Source organism: Typopeltis vanoorti, chromosome 9 (genome assembly GCF_054136105.1).
Source record: "Typopeltis vanoorti isolate ZY-2024b chromosome 9, IOZ_Tvanoo_1.0, whole genome shotgun sequence".
Lineage (NCBI taxonomy): Eukaryota > Metazoa > Arthropoda > Arachnida > Uropygi > Thelyphonidae > Typopeltis > Typopeltis vanoorti.
In genome coordinates this window covers 72017788-72038353 of record NC_143557.1, presented here as the reverse complement: position 1 = coordinate 72038353, position 20566 = coordinate 72017788, and the positions used below count along the sequence as shown (strand labels likewise).

General features: G+C 33.9%; 1 protein-coding gene across 6 annotated transcripts in view; it reads right to left on the bottom strand.

Annotated features, from left to right (window-relative positions):
- Nucleotides 1-20566, bottom strand: part of LOC150103147 (lysine--tRNA ligase-like) — a 254541-nt gene that overhangs the window by 71714 nt on the left and 162261 nt on the right. For all 6 annotated transcript variants that reach the window (XM_090397422.1, XM_090397423.1, XM_090397421.1 and 3 more), the window contains 2 exons: nucleotides 17823-17993; nucleotides 6022-6107 (listed from right to left, as the gene is read on the bottom strand). In XM_090397422.1, the coding sequence (XP_090253548.1) occupies nucleotides 6022-6107; nucleotides 17823-17993 (257 nt within the window). The remainder of the gene's footprint in view (nucleotides 1-6021; nucleotides 6108-17822; nucleotides 17994-20566) is intronic.

Sequence of the window (20566 nt, the reverse complement as noted above, 5' to 3'; positions counted from 1 at the left end):
TGTAAACAAGTGTCAGAATAACCATATTTAACATTACAATTATTAGCTCCCCACAGCAACAAAAATTTGTAATCTGTAATTAAATATTCATATATTTCAATTGCTTCTGATAACTCTGTGCATAAAACAACTATCTAAAATTTCAAATATATAGCTGTACTTAAAGATACAATAAAGAAATAATAAAGAGCCTTTTGGCTCTTTATTTTAGTAATATAGTTGCACTTTTTTAAATGCCAGACTGCAATAAAAAACATGAAAAATTAACAAAGCTGCAAAGACATTTTGGATTGAAAAACAAATCAATATTATTTTGTTTCTTTGTTTTGCGATATTTCTTAAGTATTAAAGGTAAAGTAATTGTTCTACCAGCTGTGTTTTATCTGCATAATTTCTACATGATGAATGATAATAACCATGTAACCATGAAATATTGATGATATTGATGGAAAAAAAAAAAAAAAAAAGCAATTGCTTAGCATATCCAAAAACATTTTAAAGTTAACATTTACTACTGCAAATGTTACTGCAACAAACTCACTCACTATAACAAATCACTAAAAAAAAAAAGTCTTGATGAAAGCTTCATATTATATGCCAAAAGAAATAAATCACTACAGTAAACTATTACACTATAACAAATGCTGGCCAAGTGGTTCCAACTAGACCAGCATTTATATGATTGCTCTCCAACCAAGAGGTCGCAGGTTCAAATCCCACCATGGGCATGGATGTTTTTTAGATGGGAGATGAATATGAAATGAAAGTGACTTATTGGAGACCTGAAGTAAGTTGGTTGAAGTCCTGTGTTTGGTCTCCAGAGCAGGGTTTTCAGATCTGATAAAAAAACAATAAGAAAAATACCAAAAACATATACAATCAATAAAAACAGAATAAAAAAATCCATAACCCGCCCACAGTTCGAATGTACTCTAGGTTCGCAAATAAACCTTTCATGGTTGGGAGATATAAACAAAAAGTTAAAATTAAAACAATTCCTGCAGTCTCAATGAGATTACTATGGTGAGAGTTCGCTGCTGTGAGACAAATATTCATTTCAGAATACCCAAAGCAATATTAGAGAATCTGAAGTCTTCCACTATTATTACTGAACAGGCACCTCCATGGAGTCCGAAGACTCATTGTGGGAGACCCAAACTCTCCACACAATCTATCATACCTCTCTTTGAACTCATTAACAGACAAAGCACTCCAGTGGTGGCCTGTGAAAATTTTAAGTGGGAAAGGGGTGGGGACTGCATATACAAAAGAAGAAAAAATAATTCATTTTTTCCTAATCAGAAACGAATTTATTAACTGGTTACTGATTTCACCCTCACAACGAACACATACCAATAATAATTAAATTTACATATTACAAACATTGCTTTAAAAATATTTCACCCTCACTATGAACACACACCAATAATAAAAGTTTCATACACAGAAATAACGTGTGCAAGCATACAACATATCTGTAGCGACACTGCTCAATGAACAGTGTCAGTTTTGACATTTTGACACTGCGTTAGATCGCAGTGCATTTGTTTCATGTAATGATAATTGAGAAAATATAATTCTTTTCATATTTTCAACAGCGACACTCGTCATAATTCAGCCTTGTATTTATAATAAATAAATAATTATATGTTATTTTAACAGAATAAAATAAGATGTACCAAAAATATTTCATCCTCACCACAACACATACCAATAATAAAAAAATTTCGTATTTCACAGAAATAATGGATGCAAGCATACAATTTATCTGTAGCGACACTGCTCAATGGGCAGTGTCAGATTCACTTGTTACATGCAAACAAATATCGGCAAGTCTAGCCGGAACTGACAGAACATGATAATTCTGACATTGCATTAGATCACAGTGCATTTGTTTTGTAATCTAAAGTGTTAATCGAACAATTCCAATTATTAACTATTCAATCAATGTCAAAACATAAGCTGTAACCTTTAACATATTGTATTGCATTTATATAATGTTGTAAGCATTGTTATTAATTATAAACACAAACAAAATTTAATTTTTTCATTTTTTTCCTTGGGGGCGCTGCAGTGTCGCAGTGCTTATGTATAAGCCGCCACTGAAGCACTCGTACTGACTCTGGCAACCCATTCTACTCATTCACAATTCTCCAAGCAAAAAATGTAGTCCTCACTCCTACTAACCACATCTTTATTCAAATTAATGGGATGACCCCTTATTCTGGCCTCTCTAGTCAAGTGTTTAAACATTTCCCCTGCATCAATCCTATAAAACTCTTTAAGCAACTTAAATGTTTCTATCATATCTCCTCTTTTTCTCTTATCAACCAATTTCTGCAATTCACACACCTTCAATCTATCCTCATAAGGAACATTCCACAGACTACTCACCATCTTGGTCACTTGCCTCTGATTCTTCTCCACTGTATCCTCATCCCTAAGAAACCAGGAGACCAGACCTGAGCACAGTAATCCAGGTGTGGATGTATCGAGGCCTTATAAAGTGGAATAACAACTTCCTTATCTCTACTTGTTAATGTATTCTTCAAGTAATATTCAAGTAATCTTATGGGCTACCTTAGCAACATTAGCAATTATGTTTTCTAAACTTCAACTCTCTGTCTTCTACCACCACCCCTAAATCTCTAGCTTCATGTATTTTCTGGTATACAGTGCCATCAGTGTGATAGACAGCTTGTAATCTATTTATCCCAAAATGCATAACTTTACATTTCTTCACATTAAACTGATATCCATTACCTTTTACCCATACTGACAGCATATTCAAATCTTTCTGCAAGCTGCTGACATTGCCTTGATTAACTATTACTCTACTTAATTTCTCATCATCAGCATACAACTGAATATTTCCTTTCAGGTTATTTCCTATATCATTTATGTACAAATTAAACAGTAGTGGTCCCAGCAGAGAACCTTGTGGCACACCACTAGTCACCTGTTTTCACCTTGATTCTGCCCCTTCACTTTCTGATATCTGTCCAGCAGCCATCCTCTTATCCACATGACCAGTGTCATATCCATCCCCATTTGTTCTAATTCGTGTAATAGAGTTCCATGCGATATTTTATCAAATGCCTTTGCAAAATCCAGCAGAAACATCATGCAGCCATTTCCTTTATCCAACTCAGCTGTCACTCTTAAAGACTTCCATCTGTCTGTCAACACTGAAACCATAGTCTCTCTCTCTCTCTCTCTCACTCACTCTCACACACACACACACACACAAAACAGTTAAATGATCTACATTCAGAAATTTCATTAATGCAAGAACAGTGACAATACATACTAAACTAACATATATAAAAAAAAAAAATATATATATATATATATATATATATATATATATAAATCATGAAAAACATGAACAAAAAAACTTTAAACTGCATATCCAGAGGGTGCTACTATCACACAAAAACTGGATGCAATGTATAGCCTGTGTTGAATGTGTCTAAGAAAAAAATAAGTATTAGTAGTAAGGAAAGATATTATTGTGTTTATTTTGTGACAATACTGGTTAAATTTGTGCTTTTCAAATTGAAGATTTCTTTGTATAATTGTTAGTATTTTGTTATGATTTTACTGTCTCAGTATCGTCTCCTCATATATTGATTACAGTCAACATGGCAGCCACCAGTTTTACTATTACTAGAGTATATTAGAGTACTAGAGTGTTATTAGAATATATAATGTGAGATAGATACTTATAAGACAAGATATTTGGTGGGATGTTGCTAGAGATCAGGAAATATATAGATGGTGATGAGCAGAAAATATTTAGGCAAATTAGTTTGGCAAGTGCAAAGCAAGCCATCATTGAGGGGAATTTCAACTATAGTGATATAAACTGAGCAGAAGAGACATCACGCAGTAATAAGGGAATTGTATTTCTGGACTTCTTCCAGGTAACTGTCTTAGGCAGCATGGGTGGTGGGAACATGAGGATCAAGAGTTTTCGATTTGGTCAAAGTATCAGAGGATCTGATTGTGACTGAGATGACATACTTGCCCCTAAATATGTAGAAAAGCTTATGTGTTCATTTTACATGTTGATTAATTTTGACGGTATATATATATATATATATATTAGAACACAGACTAATAAGAAAATAATTATTTATTGACTTATCACTGATATTTTGCTGATATTCTAACCAGCATCTTCAGAGCACAAAAACAGTTTGTCACAGTGCGCAAGACAACAACAACAACAACAACAATCTGGTGCAACTATGGGAACTAGTTGAAATTATTTAATAAGCAGGATCAGCTGGAATAAAACAAAACAAAAGTGCTGCACAGAAGCTTTTACAAGCCAGAGAGATTTTTCTTAAAATCAACAAAAGCCTTGAAACATACTCCAAACCTGAACAAGTATGGCTGTATAAATTTGCATAAGATTTGGGAAACGGCCATCTTAAGACATAATTAGTACCTGATTTCTCTCTCCGTGTTTTTTTTTTTTTCTACATCAAGGGCACCTGATTAGGACTTTAGTCTTTGTGTTGTAGCTACAATTGTTCAACTAGTCCCATAGTTATACCAGATTGTTTTTGTTGTCTTGCGCACTGTGACAAACTGTTTTTGTGCTCTGGAAATGCTGGTTAGAATACCAGCAAAATATCAGATAAGTCAATTAAAAATTATTTACTTATTAGTCTGTGTTCTAATATCTACCATCAAAATTAATCAACACGTATTTGCCCCCAGTTAGTGAGAGTTACCGTGTAGTCATGACTTGAAGGATGAACAGGCATGTAGAAGTATAAAAGCAGAAGGAAGTTATGTGGAATTATAAGGCAGGCAACTATCATAGACTTGGAAAGCAGCTTGCAGCAGTACAATGGATGAAAGAATTGGAAGGAAGAGGGGTCATTAGTGCATGGGAGATACTTATGAAAAAATTGTTGACAGCAATGACAGATTGTATATTTTGAGTGAAGAAGATAAAGCAATTTTTCAAATGGATCACAAAAAGGAATAAAATGGAAATTGCAGAAGAAAAAAAAGAGATTATGGAAGGCATATATATATATATATAGAGAGAGAGAGAGATGGAGAACAGTTGCATGAGGAATATAAGACTCAGGCAAGGAAATTGACTAGTATTGTAAGGAGAGAAAAATTAGAATATGAGAGGAGACATGCACTGCAACTCAAGGGGAATCCAAAACAGTTTTTTCGCTATGTGGCAAATAGAAGGAAAAATGAGTCTATGGATTATCTTGTTGGGTGGAGATGGAAATTGGGTGACCAAAGTAGATGACATAGTTGAGCTATTTAATGATCAGTTTATTAGAGTGCTCCATTCTGGTACTACAGGCTTTATTCCTAGAAGGATAATGAGTGATGAAGTGTTAGAAGTGAATGAAGAGGATGTATTCTTATTGAATACATCCCTGCCTTATTGACAACTACTAATTGTCAGTAAGGCAGGGTGGACTATATGGAATTTCACCATGTATTTTAAGGGAATGTGCTTTGGAACAGACTGTGCCATTAACTTGGCTGTTTAATGAAAGTCTTGCAATGGGGAAAGTTCCTGGAGAGTGGAAGGAGGGCAAGATAATACCATTGCATAAGGGTGGTAGTAGAATGGAGGTATCAAAATATAGATCTGTTGGTATTTCTTCTGTAGTTGTTAAGATTTTGGAAAAATTAGTAAGAGTTCATATAACAGAATTGGGCAGATGAGGGTAATATTATTTATGCAGGCCAACATAGATGTTAAAAGATGCTCTTATTTTAATAATGTGGTTACCTTTTACAATAGAGTAACAAGAGCAGTGGATGAGGATGAGGCATATACTATCATTTTTGTGCATTTTTCCAAGGCATTTGACAGGATGCCACATGACAAGCTGATTTTTTAATTACATACAATCTAACTTCAGATTAAAAAGAATAAAGGTATTAAATTTGTGTTCAGCGTTTTAATAATTAACACAATTCAACTCAAAAAATTATAACAAATAAATAATTCTAAATAACGAGTATTACCTTATCCAACAATTTTGCACTTGAACAAGGAAGCGAATGTTGAATACCATGCTTCAAACAAAAATTTGACAGAATTTTGTTAGATTCTAGAAAGAAAATTATAATAAATTTGAAATAATTGGAAAGACTGTATAGTAACATATTATGAATAAAGTATATCACTCAACCACTAAGGCTGATTGATAATTCTGAATCCAACACATGGATGGGTTACATGATTAAAATGAATGTTTATGTTTTAGGCCAGGAGTCAGCAACGCAGCGCCCACGAGCATCATGGCACCCCGCAGTGAATTTTTGTGCGCCCTCAGAGAAATTATTGTAAACTGTTTTATTTGTGCCTATTAAGACAAGAGACCACTGATTATAAGTAGTTTGAGTTGTTGACGTCATCTAGTTATCAATGCGATCGCTCTCACTACCCTTCACACCACTTCTAAATGTTGTTAGAACCCTTTGTTTTTCAGTATGTGTGTTTGTTGAATCACTCCAAATATAAAATACTTTGTTTACAAAGATATTTTTAACCCTTTATGATGGATAAAAGCAAAAGGAAAAGAACCTACTATTTTAATGACGATTGGGAGGAAGAGTATTGCTTTATCAATCTTAATGGCAAATGTATTTGTTTATTATGCAATAATAGTGTGGATATGTCTAAAAAAAGTAATATAGAAAGACATTTCAAAACCATTCATGCCAATTTTAATTTTCACTATCCAGTGAAATCCAAAATTAAAAAAAAAAATTTTATCTTTAAAATCATCCATTACTAAACAGCAAAGTTTTTTTACTAAACTGTTGCAACAGTCAAAAGCAGCGGCAGTCGCATCTTTTAAAATTTCACATTTGCTAACTAAGAAGAAAAAAACGTTTACAGATGGAGATTTAATTAAAGAAGCTATGTTAGAAGTTGCAGATTCACTTTTTGAAGATTTCGAAAATAAAACCGAACTAGTTTCGGCTATAAATACATTGCAGTTATCAACAAGAACTGTAACTAGAAGTGAATCAATTGCAGTTTATTTAGAAACTGACGGTGCATGAGCAATGACCGGTAAGGAAAATGGATTTATTGGCTTGTGCAGACAGGACCCTTTATTTCCTAAATTTATTGCATATCATTGTCTTATTCATCAGGAAATGTTATACACTAAAACTGTCAATTTTAAACATGCAATGTCAATTGTAACAAAAATTATTAATTCGATAAAATCAAAAGAACTTAACACAGGTTATTTAAATTACTTTTGAAAGATGAAAATACTGAAAATTATGACCTACTATTACATACTGAAGTGAGGTGGTTGAGCAGAGGTAAAATACTTGAGTGATTTATTATTCTTTTGCCACAAATAAAAGAATTTATTACATCAAGAGGCGATTTTTACAAAGAATTAGAAAATAAAAATTGGTCAATAGATCTTGGATTTCTAACAGATATAATGACAAAGTTTAATGATTTAAATCTACAATTACAAGGGAAAAATTCCCATATTGCTGATATGATTAGTGCAGTCAATGCTTTCAAGTGTAAATTGGAACTATTGAAATTCCATCTGATAAAAAATTCATTGTCACATTTTCCAAATGTAAAACATATCAATGAAAGTTTGAATAATGAAACACTTAGCACTACATTGTATATAAAAATCATAGACACACTATTAGAAGAGTTTTCTTCCCGCTTTCAAGATTTTGCGACTTTAGAACCTGTTGTTAGATTTTTCTTAAATCTGTTTAACGTTACTGAAGATTATATACCTGCTAAAATTTCCAATTACTTTGAGCTAAGTAATACAGAAGACTTGGAAATGGAAATAATTAATTTACAAAACAACATAATTTTAAGAGCACATCATGATGACAAAATGTTCTGGAAGTTAGTAAAGTAAATAGAAATACTTTTCCTATTCTGAGAAAATGCTCAGTAAAAATTTATTCATATTGTGCAACTACATACAACTGCAAGACCCTGTTTTGAAATCAAAACTGTGAGACCCTGTTTTGAAATCAAAATATTGATCTCAACTTACAGACTCACATTTGGATAATGGTTTAAGAGCAGGTACTTCCAACTATATGCTTGATTATAAAAAATTAGCAGATGATGTACAAGGCCAGGTTTCTAATTAAATTCTATTGAATTTATCTTTTTTGTATTCATTTATTATTTTATTTTTTATGGTATTTTATATTCATTCATATAAGACAAAAATATGTTGTAAAAGTGAGTTAAATAAAATGTTAAAATTTGAAATCTCATTTTTTCTTAAAAACAACTAATCATAGAATCTCTAAGCCTGAAATGAGAGAAAAAATGCCTGTGTCATGAGCCCTCTGTAATTGTCAAATTTTATATTGTGCTCTTCAAATTAAAAAGGTTGCCGACCTCTGTTTTAGGTTAATTCCACCTAGGAAAAGTTGTAAACTTATACTTCAGTATCATGGATGGATGGAGACAATTAGATAATCTGGGAACTCTACTCCAGAGACCATAGTAATTCTTCATGTCACTTCAAGTATCTCCAGTATTAACATGCATCATTCCTAAAGTGGATGAGGAAAGTAATGCCACCACAGCATAGTTGAAAGGATGAGAAGACATATGCTCTTCAACTGAAAAAAGACCTGGGTCTTTTTTTTCTCAGAATGATGCAATAATCTTTATATGAGCTTTTCAACTAAAGATAAGTAAGAAGTCTCATATGGTACAGTAAGTGGAATTGTCAGTTCAATGTTGCAAAGTGGAAGTTTTGAAATATGGTAAGCAACCATGGGATGAAAAATAGACAATTGTTGGGGAAACTGAAGGAGTAGAGGAGATGAGAGTTCTGAGTGGTGGATAGGGACCTGAAATTCAGGTGCCACAAGGTGCACAAGTTATGAAGTCATCACACTGGATAATAGCAATGATGTAGAGGATCTTGACATACAGAAATAAAGAGGTCATGATTCAACTGAGGCCTTGATCAGGCCTCACATGGATTACCGTGCACAGATTTGGTCACCTAGTTTTCATAGTGAAAAAGATATGTTAGAAAGGGTCTAGAGAAGATCCCCAAAGGTGGCAACAGATCTTTGGAATGTGGAGTATGAAGGCATTGAAAGAACATAATCTGCGAAGCCTCATGAATAGGAGGAGGAGGAGAAGGAGGGGGGGTATGATTAAGGCATATAAATTGGTCAGGGGTTGTTACAAGGTTAATATGGAAGAAATTTTTCATTCCACTACATTCGACAACACCTTTTCAAGTCTCGTGCACCAAATCCATTCAAACGTAAACCATCCATCTTATATAAATCCTTTCGCCCATCGAACTCACTCCACACCACTCGTCCTGTATAGTTCATGCATAAAGTCATTTGCAATTATGGCCCTCCTTCTATACTCTTCATTGTCATACCGCGGCAACAGACTCACCATCCTAACTCTCTCACTCTTCTCTTTTGCTACCTCAAGTAATTCCTTCACATCCTCACTCATAGCCATTTTGTCTCCTTTCAAATCATTTGTACCTGCTACCACTATCAATTCTTTCACCCGCTGCTTTTACATTCTAATTGACTCGCTTACATCCTTAACGTTCGCACCAGGTTGGTACGATTTTATTAAACTCTCAACTAACACACCTCTTACTAAGGAATCTCCATACAATACTTGCTCTTTCATTTTGTTTACACTCACTATCTTACTCTTATTTTTTCTATCATACTTTTGCCGTTTATCAGTCAGTACGCTTGGTAAACATTTTTGACAACACTCCAGCTGCCGATTTTCCTATGTATCGCTCCACGTAACCGAGCAATCTCACTCATTGCATCAGTCTCATCATTTTTATTCTTCGATAATTCATTCATTCGTTCTGTATGTTTGCCTTCATTCTTACTTTCAACAACACTCTCACAGCTATCTGGTACTACCTTGCAAATATCGTTATTCATACCTCCCATATCACTATTTTCTATATTCTCACTTTCAACAACAATATCACTCTCACGACCTGAAACACTCTTTAAATCCTCACATTCTTTACACTTTCTGCACACATTCACTCCACTATCATTGTTTAACCAGACTCCAACCGCTCTCCTCAATGCATACATTTCGCAACTGGTACACTGAATCAAATCCTTTAAATTAAAATTTTTAGACAAAGATGGCGACCTGAATGCCATCTTTGTTGTATTCCTCTTTATGGGGGCCATGTGCACAGATAATCGTATCTATCAATTTACTATTTAAAATACTCAGAAAACACCCAAAAATCACCCAGACATGTAAAAAAAAAGAAAGTAAACAATAATATATAAATACTATGTAAATTCACCAATTATTACTCAAAATGACACTTATCTCTTCAGGTGCTCTCCATAAACACTACACACCATGTAGCCCTCTAGTGGCTAAAAGCGAATTAAGATACTTATCTCTCAGAAATTCCACAAATTCACTCTCCTTGTTCTCATACACCAGCTCCTTCTTCCATTCTATTGTAAAAATAATCATAATTTAAAATTCTGAATATTTTTACAAATTCTTTATGTTAGTATGTTTATTAGTTTTGGTTTCATAACACGCACTGTCGGCACTTGCGATGTGCCCGTTATTGATGTTATTTTGTCAAAATGAAAGGTAAAGCATTTAAAAATTTATATACTTACTGGATTTGGATAGTTGTGTTACTTTCAGAAATTTTATTGTAGTTTAAAATATTAAGTGTTGTGTTTTATGAAGACATTCTCTTGTCGCTAACAGAGACAACGTGTCAGCCATTATACTTAGCTTCTCGCTTGCCACTCTCATGGAGTGTGCATGTTCGCCAAGGAGTTTGATGGGTGATTGACAGCTGACAGAGAGCGTTCAGTATCGAGGTAATGGGAAACAACAAGAGAGCGTTTGGGAAGAAAAGAGAAAGCAGGCCGGCAGATATTTGGGATCTGAGGAAATTAAGTTTTTTTTATGTGACAGTCGGAGAAAAATTAATAGTCTGAAAAAGGAGTCGTAGAACTGGGAGTTTTTAAAGTGGAAGATTGTCAATAAGTATTGGTAAATAAAAGAAGATATTGCAATTGACGTTCTAAAGGAATGCTCGAGGAAACGCTGATTGGAAAATTTCATCTGTCTTATGGATGCTGGATCTAACTGTTATTTCTACTGGAAAAAGGAGATGAAATTTAGCAACTTAGATGAAGCAGTAGAAGAAACCTTTTTTTGCTGGTACAAAAATTAGCAAAATTGAATTGTATGAAATGAGAGTATTTATACTTTAGTGAACTCAGAATGTCTACACTTCAGAGTCAGGAAGAATAATGTGTACTAAATGAGGGTGATGAGAAAGGAGCCTATGAAAAGAAGAAATCTTATATCTTTGGAAAAGGGCCTTAACAGAGAAACTGGCTATGAACATTTTGTTATAGTGTAAACAAAGTGTTTAGTCTAGTGGTTATGATGAAGTATATGCTAAACAGATCAGTAATAGAACGAGTTAGAAAATGAGTGATCTCTTAAGTGTAAGATTATTTTAAAAGGACTTGGATCCAATTAATTTTGTAATTAGTTATGTAATTTTGTTTGAAGTGCATATATATTGTTTTTGTTTTATTAAATGTCTAATTTTTGTATTTGGTCTTGAGTCAGCGATTTTTTTTGGATTCTGAAAGAAACAGTAAAAAAGTCATTGCACCAATCGGAGTGAACCCTTATGCATATATAAATACACTCGGAAATAGAAATAATTGTTATAGAGAACATCTCATAAAACTGAGGATAGATTTAAAAAATAATAATAATATTATTATCCTATCTAAACACTATATTCCTGTAACTAAAGTCTCCCATTAGGATCACTTTCTTTTTACATGCCCAACTAATTTGCCTAAACATTTCACTATCGGTATTCTCTGCAGTCCCTGGCCTATAACAGCATCCTATCAAATATACTAACCTGTTTATTTCAACTTCACACTGCACAGATTCAAAATCTGTACATGCACTATCAACTTCCACACTTTGCAGACACAATTCCTTTGCAATCATTAACAGCACTCTCTCCTCCTCTTTTCACATTTCTATTCTTCCAGAAAATTATATATCCTTCTATTTCTATTCCCAACATCACATCACATCCTCCTCAGACAACCAAGTTTTACTTATTCCAATTATCTTTGGGCATACTGACTCAATCAATTCAACAAATTCAGCTCTCTTGTTTCCAATACTCTTTACATTTGTGTACAAACATAACAATCCCTGTGTGTTTGAGGCCATTCTACTAGCACCAATATTCTCTCTTCTGGCTGATATACCACACCTCTCTCTCTCTCTCTCTCTCTCTCTCTCTCTCTTCAGTCTGACCACTCCCGTTCCCTGATCCTGACTCTAATTTCCATTCCTACCTGTCTCATCCTCACCTTTATGCATTCCATCATCTTGTGCTGCTGCAACCACATATTCAATCTCACATCCATCTTCCTCCTGTCGTACAATCCATTTATTTGTGCTATCCTACTTTACAAGTAGATTCCGATCAGTTACTACATTAACTTCTTGACTCTGTGTCTTCTCAGAAAACAATAAATTTTCTAAATGCCCAACACCAAACCCATTCAAATGTAATCCATCAGCTTTAAACAATTCCAACTTCCCTTCAAATTCACTCCACAAGTTTACAAATCAAATTCCCTTTGCCTCACACAACTTGGCCATTTTACTATTCATTATCTCTTCTCTCCTTCTCAATTCACTGTTGTCATTTCTGAAGTAACATGCCTAAGACTTTCCCAACAACACCATTCTTTTTTGCCTGCTGTAACAACTTCCTCAAGTCTCTATCAACATTCTTTTTCTCCCCAACTAAGTCATTTGTGCCCACGACTACCACTAATTTTGATGCCCAGTCTTTTCTTTTCTGCAACGCATTAATTAGTTGCTTCATTATTCCACCATGAAAGCATGTTTTGAGCACTTTATTTGTAATCACAAATGATCGAGTCCCCATACAATGATATACGACTATCCTTTGACTCTTTCTTCAAAATACTAACTTCCTCCTTCTCATTATCATCAGCCAATCTCTTCTATAGATGTTTAATATCCTCTTCCAGATGTTTCATTTCACTTTTCATTTTCACTAACTTCTGTCTAAGCTCTTCTGATATGGTCCCAACGCTTGCTCCCATTTCTAATTGCTCTAATCTATCAAGACCCTTTTCACATAGGTTAATGCTTTCCTTCTTGTTTACCCAAACAGTCCACATTTCTTTCATACATTTTTTTCTGGTGCATACATATAACAATTTTTGCAATACATCGACTGTGAAAAATCCAAAACATCTGTGCTGCTGATGATGTATGTTTCTTTATGGACACTATTTTCAGAAGCAATATGAACAAACAAGAAGCAAAACACAATATAAACAATAAAAAATTTCAACAACAACCCTAAAGGACACTTGTATCCAAACTGAAAAAATACAGCACAGTTTGTGATAAAAAGCCACACTATACACTAATTAAAAACACTTTTCTTCAGCACAGCTCAAATCTACCTCAAAATGGCAAAAAAGATAACTGCTGCAGAGGATATAGTTGAGATATTAAATGAGCAGTTCATAAAAGTATTTCATTCTTGTGAATGAAACATCATGCAGAAGGTGAGAGCAATGGAAGGGAAAGAGGAGAGACTGATCTTGAACGAACAAGAGGAATATGAGGAACTGAGCAAACCTTATATTAATTAATACTGTGAGAATTTATGATATATCACCATGTGTTTTGAGGGAATGTGAAAGGTAACTGACATCTACCTTGCCATATATAATATAACAAAATTATTAATAGTGTTGAACCATAGTTAGAGAAGTTTTTTTTTAATTAATAAAAATATTCTGTTTTGTCTAGTCTAGTCTGCAACTACTCACCAACTAGCAAAATCCACTCATATAATCATGCCCTGGATAATATTACACAGAACTGACTAGAAAGACCCTGTTCTTTACATTACTCTAAAACCTGTAAATTAAAGATGCCAAGAAATTATATTCTTGATTTCATCCTTTAAACAAGTGCAAGCAAACAAAGTTTGCCTGTGAAGTCACATCATGACTCGGCTACTTGTATATAGAGGCTAATGGCCTCACATCAATTGCCTTAGTATCCCATAATGCAATACACATCCTTATGGCAATGTATAATGCTATGTGTTATGGGAAGGGATACTACCCAGACTGGTTTTGACCTCTATTGGGGTCTCATCAGTAGGAGCCAGACACAGAAGTGATACCAAGGTTGAAGTAATGCAGAAGACATATTTCCATATGTAAATAGTCAAACGTGTCGCACCATATTACTAAAATACTCTGGATTAGAGATAGATGTTGAAAGTTTTTGCACTTGGTTACACTATAAATTAAAGATGACAAGATGCTTGGATAGTAGCCCTTCCCATAATTCATAGCATTATATATGTCTGAAAGGATAAACTGAAGAATAAATAAGGCAAAAGAAGCATTTTGGAATAATAAATTATTAATGACCTCTGGAATAAATAAACAGACTAAAATAAGAATAATAAAATGCTATGCATGGTCCACATTGAATTATGGATGTGAGATGTGGAAATATACAAAAGCCATAATCAAGGAATTGCAGGCCTTTGAAATGTGGTGCTATAGAAGAACATTGAAGATTTCCTGGAACGAGAAAAAAAACTAATGACAAAGTATTGAAGTTAATGGGAACCAAGAGAGCACTCATGGAAGACCTTGTAAGAGAAAGTGCAAGATGCAGGTCACATATTAAGAAAATCAGCAGGGAAAACATCTCTGCAAATACTGAAGGGAAAATTAGAGGGAAGATCTCCTGGTAGATCAAGAACTTCTTGGGTTGATGATGTAAAGAAATGGATGGGTAATGAGAGCAATTACAAGATCAAAGGAATGGCAGAGGATTAGGCCACTATGGCATACCATGTTTGCTAACCACCAAATTGGAGAAATTATTTAAGAAGAAGTGAAATTTTCTGTGAAATTCTTTTCCCAGGTCATCTCTGTGCAACATCCAGCAATAGTCTGCCATCATATTGACATTCCACCTGCCCAGATACCTTCTTTCCCTCTTCTTCATGTCTTGGCGGAATTGCTCTCTTTGCTGACAGTTCCCAGATTCTCAGGAAAGTGGTATAAATGGGAGTTGAGAAAGTGCTCTTTTAAGCTCATGGAGCTTAAAAGTACTTTCCTTGAATCCTTGAATTTCTGTAGCATGTCTTCCACAATCATTTTATAGTTGGGATCCTTGTGATTTTCTGAAAATTTGGTCACCATCTCTTTAAAGCTTTCCATGCTTCTTTTTCAATAGCTGCCATTTTTTCTTCAAACAATTTATCCTTCATAAATTTCCTGATGTCCTGACCGATAAAAATACCTTTTTTCAATTTTGCTGTAGATAATCCCAGAAATTTTGCAGAGATGTATTCAAAACACTCTCCTTCTTTCAACAAAGCCTTAACAAATTGCTTCATCAATCCCAGTTTTATGTGAAGTAGGGGGTAAAAGGATTTTTTCCCGAGCAACCAAACTTTTGTGTACTACATTTTTTACTTCTGGGTTCTAATGTGACTCTTCCTGGCCATTCCTTCTTGATCCAATGTTGCTCTCGATCTCGGCTGTCCCACTCGCACAAAAAGCACGGGCATTTGGTGTATCCTCTTTGTTAGGTGAATTTTTGCAACCTGTTGAAGCCATTACAAACACCACTTAAAACACAGTTAAACAAATTTTAACAAATGACATCAACACTATTAGATGACACTACGTAAAAACATTAAAAAAAACATAAACACAGTCACACTAACTTAGAAATTATGCCACCTTTCAGAAATATGATAATCTTAGTAGTCAACGACTAAAGTTCAACTAAAGAATCACACAAGAAAATGTAGGTGTCTGTGACAACAGGAAAGTCATTGTTACCTCGGCGAATCAGATTCAAAGTAGCCAGCTGCACTTTATCTGCATTCCTCCCTCCCTTTCCTATCTTAAGAATAAGAAGTTTCATGGAAATTTCTTTATTTACCATAAAAAGGCACTTCAAAAAAAAAAAGCACTTATACAATGAATTAGCTGTAAATAAAGGAGAATGAAAATATCCTTTCTTTTAGTGTTACGTGGTGATCAGCATTCATTTTAGAAATTACGGACTTTACAACTGTGTTATAAATAACTATTTTAATTTCCCGATGTTTTGACCTTCATATGAAGGTCATCATCTGGAGTATATACAAATATACAAGGACAAGCTGAGTTATATTTCACACAGTATGTTAAAGAAACAATGATTTGATCAACAGTTATTCTACTGGCATGACCTCTAGTGAAAATATAAAAAATAAAAATAAAAATACAGATAAAATTAAAAATTAATTAATTATTTAGAAACTACATCAAAGCTAAATTCTATTTAAGATAACATAAGAGAAACATTCTTTCATATAGACAATTTTCTTACAGTAACAATGACGTCCTATTTTTAACATCTGACAACCTTTTCCATCGCAGGCCTGTGTTATTAGTTCCTACCAGAACTACCATCTCTTTTACTTCTGTTTTCTGTTTTTCAATTATGTTTGTGATATCTTTAATATCATTGACATAGAGGTTAAAAAGTGAGGTCCCAGTATCGAACCCTATGGAATACCCATTTGTGACTTTCCTCTTCCTTGATATAGCTCTCCTATATACAACCCTCTGATATCTATCAGACAGTCAATTTACACTTCCTGCAGTTACACACAGAGGAAAAATTATCAGATATATTGAGCAATGAAGTTGTAAAGGGAGCATCTGAAGAACCATAAAAGCCCTGGGAATGATGATATTACCAGGTGTATGTAGAGGCATTGTGGTGAGATGAGGTGATGAATGATGAACTACCCCAGTTGTGTAATACTGCATGGGGGGGGAGCAAAAAGAAGTGCTAAAAGAATGGACAAGATCAATTCTAATACAGATTCACAAAAAACTAATCTGATATCCAACTCCATATGTTGCAACTTAACATCTTCTCACATGGCACCCTATTAAATGTATTTGCAAAACATTTAAAAAATGGCAGTATATGCCTTTTCCTTGTCAACCACTCTTGTCACTTTATTTTGTAAAAGGTTTGAAATAACAGTGCCCATTAACAAATCCATTTATTCCAAATCCCTCTAACATATCCATTTACAAGAAGTAAATAGATGAATTTATCCAGATACATATAATTATCATCTTTAAGCCGACCTAATTGGATGAGTGATTAGTGTACTTATTCTCCAACCAACAGGCTGAGGGTTCGAATTCTACCATGTACATGGATGCTTGTGATTGTCTTTAGGCAGAAAATGAATGTTATCGCCTGGTGTGAAATCACTACCCTATTTATTGGAGGCCTGAAGTGGCTTCCATGTTTGGTCCCTAGAGCAGGGTTTCCAGACTATGTAAAACATAAATAAAAAATACAAAAAATATATAAAATTGATAAGGTAAAAATAGAAAAAAAAATATCCTTATCCCATCCATGGTACAAAATTTACTATAGGTTTGCAAATAAGCTTTTGTGGGTGGGAGCATTCTCAAAAAGTCTTGTAAATAAATAAATTAAGCACAGTACACTAACATTAACTAAGGCTGTAGTAGCTGCAACAGGTGTCCTCATCACAATATGTAATGCAAAAGTTATTAAAATCATCAGTTTTTTTGAAGAATCCTTTTTTTTTTTTTTTTTTTTAAAGTTTCTTAACAATCTAGTTAAAACTAACCAAGATTTCCTAAGTTTTGAGGATCTGGCAACTTTTCATCCAGAGCACATTCTAAAGCCTGAATTAAATCAATTCTTTTAAAAGGGGGAGAAAAATCTATTTCTATTTCTTCTGCTTCTTCTTCTGGGTGCAAAATAATTTTGTAAGAGCCTGTAATGTTCTTCACTAAACCTATATTAAAAATAAAAATATAAAATAAGCAAGAACATCAAATAAATGCAGGTTAATAATTTATCAATTATATTAATGACAAAAATTGCAAGAGTAATATTTAACAAGAATACTTTTAGAAAAATCCTAAATTATAGTGTTAGAATTTGTAATTGGATTATGTGGCATTTGTTCAGAACAATTTCTGAACAAATGCCACATAAAGATAGATAAAGAAAGTCTGCCATGTCCACTTCATGCAGTCTTTTTGCTAAAATTTTCTGCTGCAAATTACCATGTCATGTCACGCCAGCCTGGTTGGCTGAGTGGACAGTGCATCCACTCTCCAACCAAAAGGCTGCGGGTTTGAATTCTGCCATGGGCATGCATGTTTGTGATTGTCCATGGAAATACCAGTGGTGGTCGGCAGTAGATGGCATTAGTGTAGTTGCAGTTAGTTGGTGATTGAATGGTGGAGATGGAGTTGTAGAGCAGGTGCCCTCCCTCGATGAGTCCTTGGACTCCCTGGAGGTGTCAAATAATAATAATAATGTCATGCTTCAAGACTTTCTCCACATCCATATTTGCCCATTATTCTTTCTCATCCATCGCTGTCCATTCCAATCTATCTTGGCATTCCAATCTCCTCCAATAATTAGCATATTGTTCTTTGGTACTGATTTCAAGATTATTTCCAAGTTGCTATAGAATAACTCTATTTCTTCTTCAGTATTTTCTGAAGTATTTGAACAAATCTAAACCATCGTGATGTTAAATGGTCTTGCAGCCAATCTTGCTATTATTATTCTTTCCTTTATTAGTTCTATCCTAATAATGCTTCTCTTCGTCTTTTATTAAAAGGAAATCCAACTCCTGCCTCATGTTTTATACTAGTGCCAGACCAGATAATTCTTCCACCTTTCATTTCTCCCACTCTGTCCAGTGCTTCTCTGCTAATCCAAGAATGCTTCATCAGTATCATTCCATCTTCTTGTAAGCAAGTCTAGCTTTCCAGGAACACCTAAAGTGTGGACATTCCACGTTCCTACTGACAGCATGTCTTGCTAGCTTAAATCTCATTGCACTTCTTTCAGAAGCTAACTTGTTAATCCAACCCTGACTACTCAGCTGGATTTGGCTGAGTACATGGACCTTATTTATCCAGGCAATATTCAGCATGTTGTACTTTTCCTTCGTATTTCCATATTGTACCAGATTTCAGTCATCATCCATCAGTCCAGTATTCTGATTATGAAAAGATCCAAATTTTTTCTCTCTGCTATTCTATAATATGATAGATAACATATCATATTCTCATGTGATATGTTTTCTATTATTTGCCTTTGTTGTTAAGTATGTTTCAGAACTGTAGGTAATAACAGTTACAGATAGCTTAAACAGAGTTTTCTATTTTCTTGATAATATTCTAGATTTTAACAGTTGTAAAATTGAAAAATATCCATTTAGCCTTGTTGATGTCAAAGTTTCTGGAACTGAAAACTACATAAACACTGGAATATAAATAAATAATTTGCTAGAATTAATTATTTACAGCCAACGTTTCACCAGCTTAAGCTAGCATTATCAGAGGCAATTTAACACCACACATTCATTGTAGAAACAAACTAAAATAACCTGGATAACAGTTTTCCTGCAGGTCCTGTAGTTCTTTAAATTTCTGCAGGTCCTATAGTTCTCAGTATTTTCTGACGATGGGCTCTATGGTATTAGTAATTTTTTTTTTCTTTAATAGTCTCTTTACATACATTATTGAACCATTTGTTTTATTTTCTGTTGTTTGTGAACTGAAGGATTACTTCTGTACAAGGAGTAATAATATTTCTGGTTTGAGTCCTTTAGTTTTTTTTTTTGTTTCTCTCAGTTATAGGAGAGATTGAATAATGTAGTTCCTGCATTATCATTTCTACATATTCTATTTTACATCCTCACACCTTATATATCCTCTACAACTTTTTTCTTTTTTTTTACAACTCCTACTGAATAATGCTGCTCATTCATCTCCCATGTACTGTTAACATAATTTTTCCCTTCCCAAATTTTAGGCTATGGCCAGGGCCGGATTAAGACCCATAGAGGCCCTAAGCACTTAAAAGATTTTGGTGCCCCATATATATGTAATTCGAAATATAAACAACAATAAACCATAAAATAATTTTTAATTTTTCAAAATGAAACAAAACTTATTGTAAGGTGAAAAATAATGTTTATTTTTGTATACTTCAACTTTATTTACATTTGAAAAGTTTTCTCCTACTTTTTTTAATTGCAAAGTCTTTGATCAGATCCTCAAAATTAATCTTAATTAACACATCTGTTTCTATACTTAGTTGAGATAAGGTATTCAACCTGCCTTGTTGCATAGTTGTTCTGATGGGATTTTTAATATACTTCAACTGAGAAAATGAACGCTCAGCTGGGCAATTTGTGACCATTAATGTTAAAAATATACGAAAGGCAATGTCTACATTTGGAAAGGCACACTCAATATTGTCTTCTACAATTATTTTATAAAGTTCAGCATGACTGAATCTTGTTTTTACATTTTTTGTTGCACTGAACTTATGGTGCACATA